We start from the raw sequence: 7,500 nt of genomic DNA, 5'->3' as shown, positions 1-7,500 counted from the left end.
GTGGGAAGGGAGAAGCGAAGGAAGAGAAGGCGAAGATAGGACGAAGGACAGAGACAGAAAATAGGTTAACATTTCATTGAATTAACAAAGGAGAGAAAAAATGTTTTCAACTCCCTACTCCCCTCTATCTTCCTACCCCCCCCCCACACACACACATATGTGTGTGTGTGTGTGTGTGTGGGGTGTATGATAGTATTATGTATAAGGGTATGTGTAGTGTGTGTGTATGTGTTTGTATGTTATGGTATGAAAATATGTGTATGATATGTGTATGTGTATGTGTATGTGTATGTGTATGTATGTGTATGTGTATGTGTATGTGTATGTGCGTGTGTGTGTATGTATGCGTATGTGTATGTGTGCTAATACATATATGAATGTAAATTCCCTAACTCTACTTCACCAAAACAAGCTCCTCACCCATTGCATTGGAGTTGAAGAACAGAACAGAATAAGCCTCGCCAGTTTCCGGGTCGATGTTGACGCAGTAGGGATGGTGACCGTATTCGTTCATGTCGCCCTGGTGGTGAAAGTGAGGGTGATTATGGCGACGGTGATGGGGATGATGGAGAGGATTGTGAAGATCGTGGTGGGAAAGGGTGTTGATGATGATGGTGATAGTGGTGGTGATGGTGATAGGGATGACAGGGATAAATTGTTGGAAGTGATGGTGATGACTTTGATAGTGACGCAGATGATGGCAGTGATATGATAGTGGTAATGATAGTTGTTGTGATGATGGCGAGAGGGATGATAGTTTTAATAGTGGTGGTTGTGATGAATAGTGATGGTAATGGTGGTAATTGTGTTGGAGTGGTGATGATGATGGTGATACTGACTCAGCTGTTGCTTAGCACTCTCTTACACTCTCCTTATCTGATCTTTATATTTCATTCTCTAGCAACATCCTCTTATTTCTTTCTATTGTTATCTTCTTGACTCGATTTCCATATTCTCCTTCTCATCTCCTTTATCAGTTTCTATTTTTCTGTCTTCACTCGCTTCTCATCTACTTTTTTTCTTCACTTTCTCTTCTTCTTAAGTTTTCAACCGTTTCATTAATTTTCTTCCTCTTCTTACCTCCCCTCTTTCTCTTTCTATCTTCTCACCTCTTCCTCTCTTCTACCTATTTCCTATACGACTCTCCTCCCTCTCCCTCTCTCCCTTCACCTCTCCCTCCTCCTCTCCTTCTTCCCCTCGATCTTCCATTATTTCTGCCATTCATCTTCTCTCTTTCCCTATATGCTTCCTCTCATCCCCCCTTCTCCTTTTCCCTCATCCTCTCCCTCTCTCTTTCTCTTCTTTTCCTTCTCTCATTCTGCTCCTTTCAATTCCTCTCCTTCTGTGTCTTCCTCTCCTCTCTCTCTTCATCATCTTTTTTCTTCTTTTCCTGCTTTTTCGCCCTCTTCCACTGTTTCTTCCTTTCCTCATCTTCTTCATCCTTCTCATTTCCATCCATCTCTCTTTCTCCCACTCTTTCTCCATTTCCACACTCCTCTATTTCTCCCTCTCTCCTTTCTTCTCCTTCTCCCTCTCTCCCTCCTTCTCCATCTCCTTCTCTCCCTTCTTCTCCTTCTCCCTCTCTCCCTCTCTCCCTCCTTCTCCTTCTCCTCTCTCTCTCCTTCTCCTTCTCCTGCGCTCCTCACCTCTCCAACCGGCTGATCCCTTGCGAAGATGGGGAAGGTTTGCCTCGGGGAGAACCTGTGTCTGAACTTCGTGTGTGTGTTCTCGCCGAAGCCATAGAGGTAACTCGAAGTCAGGGCTGCTGTTACCTGGATGAACTGATCCTCGAAGGTAAGGGGGCCTTCTGTGCTGAAACTGGGTCAAGAAAAAAAATGTCTGTACGGATTTATTTTTCTCTCTTTCTTTCCTTTATGTACACAACTGTAAGTGTAAATATCCATATACAAATGCGCAAATATGGTACTTAGTTTTTTCCGTGTTTACTCCACTACTTTCACCTCCTTCGCTGTCCCATCGTTCTTCTCCCTAATTCTCTTTCTCCTTCATTCTCCCTAACGTAAAAATATGCAAAGAAAACCACTTACAGACTCGTCCCATCGCTGCTTCCCGCTCTCTCAACAGAAAACCAAAACGCTTCGCCAACTTCACTCGTATTAACGAAGTACTTCTGGCCTGTTGAAGTTGGATTCTCTGGAAGATTGAGCGGAACAGGGACCTCGTATCTCTCCTCGTCTCTCGGGGAAATCTGGTCAAAGAAAACGGGCAAAGGTGAACTCCCGATTTTCGTTTTCTGTGAGCACGTTTTGATTTGAGGGTATTTTGCTTAATCATCTGAGGGCAGTCACACACACACATGCACGAACTCACGCACATACACAGATCTCTCTCTCTCTCTTTCTCTCTCTCTCGTCCTCTCTCCTCCTATATATATATATGTAATCTCTAGTATATATAAAGAATTATCATTGAATATACGGGTATATATATAGTGATATATAACATATATATATTCTAATAATTGAATATTACACTGCACAAATACACAAAATACAAACAACAACACGACATTTAAGATATAATAGTTATTATCTAGTATATATATATATAATAATAATATATAATATATATATTATATATAAGCATGCGTGTGTGTGTGTGTGTGGCACCATCGGGGAGGACCTCTGACCCTCCTCCAGTACCTCACCTTGACCTGGACGTGGTAATCCTCGTAGTAGTTGACCTCAAACAGAAGACTCTGAGCGTCGTTGTCGACAGGTGGAACGGTCGATTTCTCGGGGGAGCTGTCGAAACATGGCATATATTGTCTAATAATCTGAATATCTAAATTGCTACTTTACATATTATAAGCTGTCAAAGAGAGGTAAGAATAGATAGTTTTTCTCAGTAACTGTAGAATGCCGAAAATGTTTACATAGTGGATTATAGTTGTGTTTAGTCGAAAATGGTCTAATATCTTTGTCTGATAGTTTGATAGATCGAAAATTATCATTATTATCGTTCATTATGTTATAATATCATAATCATTAAATTGTCATCATAATGTATAATAATAATATATATATCAACATCATCGCATCATCATATCATCATCATCAAATCAATCATTATCATTATCTCATCATACATCATTCATTGTTCATATATCATCATCATCATCAACATATCATATATTCATATTATCGTTACACTTATTACTGTTATAGTACTACAGTTATCACCCTTTTATCATTCCATCATCATTACCATTAATGTTATCCTACTGTTACCATTATCATTCTTGGCATTACTATAATTATCTCATTACTAGCATTATTATAATTTCCATCATTTCTGTTATCATTACTCATTATTAGCATTATTACTATCGATGATACCAATGATAACGATTGTTTATGAATAATCTGTGAACTGAATCAATAAAATCCATTTAATATATCCATACATTGAGGAATATGAACATAAATTCTAGAAACACATCAAAATATAATTCGATAAGCAAAAAAAGTAAAGAAAAGGAGAAGAAGAAAGAATATGATCAGCAACGTAGAATTAGATCCTTTTTCTGTACCTTGAATCCAAAGCGATTGTCTTCCACACGGGAAACAACTCTGTATCCCGCCTCGCTATTGGCTCTCAAGTGGCACTGCCCTTCCGTCCACTCGCAGGCACTGTACTTGGCACACTCCCTTCTGCTGGCACCTCTGTCCCTTCATGGGTTTGATAATGTGAGACTGAAAAGTTTATATCAAGGGAAGAGAAGAGAGATTAGAAAACAAGATGAGATGTAGAGAGAAAAAGAGAAGAAAAGGAGAAGAGAAGAGAAGAGAGAGAGAGAGATGTAGTCTGTGTTTTGTTGTGATGTGTGTGTGTGTGGTGTAAAATATCTATCCTTATATGTTATATGCATATCTATCTATAGATTATATGATATATATATGTACTCTTCTTCTTTAACGGTAGGTTCATGTCTGAGGCCGCCGTGGTCACAGCAGATATTAATGTAAGTTTTCATGTTGTGATGCTTGGAGGAGTAGTGGTAGGGTCCCCAGTCCTTTCCACGGAGAGTGCCGGTGACCTTTTAGGTAATCATCTCTATTTATCCGGGCATGGGAGCCAGCACTGAGTTGGGCTGCTTGGCCACCCAGTGTGGTAGGTAGGCAATCAGGTGAGTTTTTGCCCAAGGAACACGCGGCGGTCGGTGACTCGAACCCTCGAATTCAGATTGCCAGTCGTGACAGTCTTGAGTACGACGCTATAACCATTTTCGGCTAGCGCGGCCTGACGTCAAGGGCTTCCATGATTTTATTCTTGAGCATTTGAGACGTGAGTAGTGTGCCCCATGCCTTTCCCGACCGGTGTTTTTTATCGAGTCACTCTCTACTATTTACCCGGATGCACTGAGTTGAGCTGGCTTGGCCACCCAGTGGCTAGGCAGGCAATCGAGGTGAAGTTCCTTGCCCAAGGGAAACAACGCGCCGGCGGTGACTCGAACCCTCGAACAGATTGCCGTCGTGACAGTCTTGAGTCCGACGCTCTAACCATTCGGCCACCGCGGCCTGCATAAGGCTATATGATTATTATTTAGAATTAGATATATGCATGCTTACGGTTATATATATATGAGTACATTTATTTACGCATGATGATGACTGGATTGCACATGGTAGATGATCATGTGAAGTATATTAATGGAATAAATAGGGGTTATAACCTGATACTAAATTGCATTAAATATGAAGTATAAATATCATATATATATATATATATATATATATATATATATATATATATATGTATATATATATATATATATATATATATATATATGTATATATATATATATAATATAAAATAAATATATATATATATTATATATATATATATATATATATATGCATACATATGTATGTATGTATTTGTGTATATATATACATATATAAACACACACACACACACACACACACACACACACACACATGTATATTTATATATATATATATATATATATATCGTATATATATATATCAATATATATATATATATATATATATATACATTCACTCATTCACGCACTCACTCACACACACACACACACACACACACACACACACACACACACACACACACACCACACACACACACACACACACACACACACACACACACACACACACACAGAGGAAGAGAACAGGGAAAAAACGCATAAAATAACCACCACAGGCACCACTTCCCACGCGCCATCTGCTCAGGATCTCATCAGTGAAAAATCCCTAATAATCTTGAAATGTAGATTCTTCTCTAACGCAAATTATGATCGGTTTAAGAAAATTTGGGTAAATAATTTCGGTATATTTTCAGATCAGATGCGGCATAATCTTCAATGAAAATATTTCCGATTTTTAAGGTATGGCATAATTTTGATCTGGTTCCTTGCTAGTGGTATTTTTTCCTCTTTTTCTTTAGTTACTCTCTCTATATATATGTATGTATGCACACACACACACACACACACACACACACACACACACACACACACACACATAAAATATATATATATATATATATATATATATATATATATATATATATATATATATATATATATATAATATATTATATATATATATATATATATAATATATATAATATATATATAATGTATATATATATGATATATATATATATATATATAATATATATATATATATATATATAATATATATATATATATATATATATAGATATATAATATATACTATCACTATACTATAATATATACACATAAATCAAACAACACACATATATATATATATATATATATATATTATATATATATATATATTATATATGTATACATATATGGTGGTAGCTTCAGGCATGTATGTGGAGCTGATATGTTACCACGACTAGCGTACAGTGCTTCACATTCATCGCTGCACTTCCACACCCTGGCTACCATGCGAAAAAGGACACTTTTCATAAGTCTCCTGAGGTAGAGCTTCTATCATCAAGACTTCTGTAGTGCATCTTGGCTACCCATGGGTAATGGAACCTGTAGGACAATCTGGGGGGTCTCAGCGCAGGAGGCCACAGAGGTAGCGAGCCTAGCCAGGCGTGTAAGCTCTGCTCCGACGCACTCCAGCCCCGGCACTCGTGGGAAGGGGCGCTTGTGCCATAGTCCTCCTCCCCCCAGAAAGACCTCTGGCAAACATCATGGATAAATGGAAATGTTGGGGGGAGGGGTGTTGTCCCTCCCATCCAGCAAGTAAGGCGGGCTGTGGGTCCCGCTGGGAGGGCAAATGTCGGGGTGCAGGATTGGAATGAGAGTTACTCGTCCTCGGGAACCCCACTGGCGGATGGGCGGTCCCACAGCCTGCCGACCCCCTTTATTTGGGGCTGTGTCGGCGGGGGCGGCAGAGGTGGTCGTACACCCGAAGTGACCACCCGAGGCTTAATCTCAGGCATGCTTTCTGGGTAGGCACTTGGAACATCAGGTCCTTACGGCAGGATGAGCGGTTACCTCTGCTATCGCGGGAATTGAAGCGACTGGGAGTTGAGGTGGCTGCCCTCTCAGAGGTGAGAAGACCTGGTAGCAGCACGATCAGTGTGGATGGTTGCACCTACTACTGGTCGGGCTGCAGCGATGGTCACCACCTCCAGGGTGTAGCCATAGCCATTTCCAGCCGACTTCAGCCCTCGGTAGTTGAGGTGACACCAGTTGATGAACGTATTATGGCATTGAGACTGAAGCATGCTTTTGGCTTCATGTCTCTTATTGCTGTATACGCTCCTACCGAGGTATATAAAATTGATGTGAAAGAGGCGTTCCTACGCCAAACTCGCACCTTGGCAGACGATTGCCCCCGGCGAGATATTCGCATTGTTCTGGGTGACTTCAATGCGGTATCCGGCTGTGACCGAGCTGGCTACGAGATGTCTGTCGGCCCCCATGGCTCGGGAGCTGATCCCAGCAGCAAGAATAGCCTCCTTCTCCGGGACTTTGCTAGGTCCCAGAAAATGAGGATCTCTGGCTCCTGGTACCAGCACTCCAACCAGCATCACTGGACCTGGTACAGCGATACGGGTACAGTGGCCAAGGAGATCGACCACATTCTTGTTAGCACGCTATGGAGGATCCTCCAGAACTGCAGAGTTTACCAGAGTGCCGAGTTCTGTGGAAACCGACCATAGGCTGGTTGTGGCTACCCTGCGGGTCCACTTCAAAACTCCTTGTCCCTCCAGTGGCCACCCTAAGGTGTTTCACTAAGGGAGGAGTGCCCATGAGTTCACCATGGCAGTCTCTGACCAATTCACAGAACTCAACAACCTGATGGACCCAGTTACTTTGTGGAAGCTATTCAAGCGTGTAACACTCGAAGCAGCTCAGGAGTCCGAGGGCAAGGCAGAATTCCATCTCCCTGGAGACATTAGAGGCCACTGAAGCATGTCACAATGGGAATCAAGTCTTGCATCGTTCCATGGTGCGTAGGGCTCGGACACTGCTGAGAAGGGACA

At 41.1% G+C, this 7,500-nt stretch overlaps 1 protein-coding gene across 1 annotated transcript in view; it reads right to left on the bottom strand.

Moving 5' to 3' along the window:
* LOC119594700 (maltase-glucoamylase, intestinal-like) overlaps window positions 1-7,500 on the bottom strand; it is a 24,325-nt gene that overhangs the window by 13,084 nt on the left and 3,741 nt on the right. Inside the window, exons 2-7 of the mRNA XM_037943761.1 lie at window positions 6,533-6,554; window positions 3,529-3,674; window positions 2,669-2,805; window positions 2,049-2,209; window positions 1,647-1,818; window positions 421-520 (exon numbers count right to left, since the gene is read on the bottom strand). Of these exons, the coding sequence (XP_037799689.1) occupies window positions 421-520; window positions 1,647-1,818; window positions 2,049-2,209; window positions 2,669-2,805; window positions 3,529-3,674; window positions 6,533-6,554 (738 nt within the window). The remainder of the gene's footprint in view (window positions 1-420; window positions 521-1,646; window positions 1,819-2,048; window positions 2,210-2,668; window positions 2,806-3,528; window positions 3,675-6,532; window positions 6,555-7,500) is intronic.

The sequence above is a fragment of the Penaeus monodon genome, chromosome 3 (genome assembly GCF_015228065.2).
Source record: "Penaeus monodon isolate SGIC_2016 chromosome 3, NSTDA_Pmon_1, whole genome shotgun sequence".
Lineage (NCBI taxonomy): Eukaryota > Metazoa > Arthropoda > Malacostraca > Decapoda > Penaeidae > Penaeus > Penaeus monodon.
Note: the sequence above shows the minus strand (reverse complement) of the source record. Positions and strands in the feature narration are given on the sequence as shown.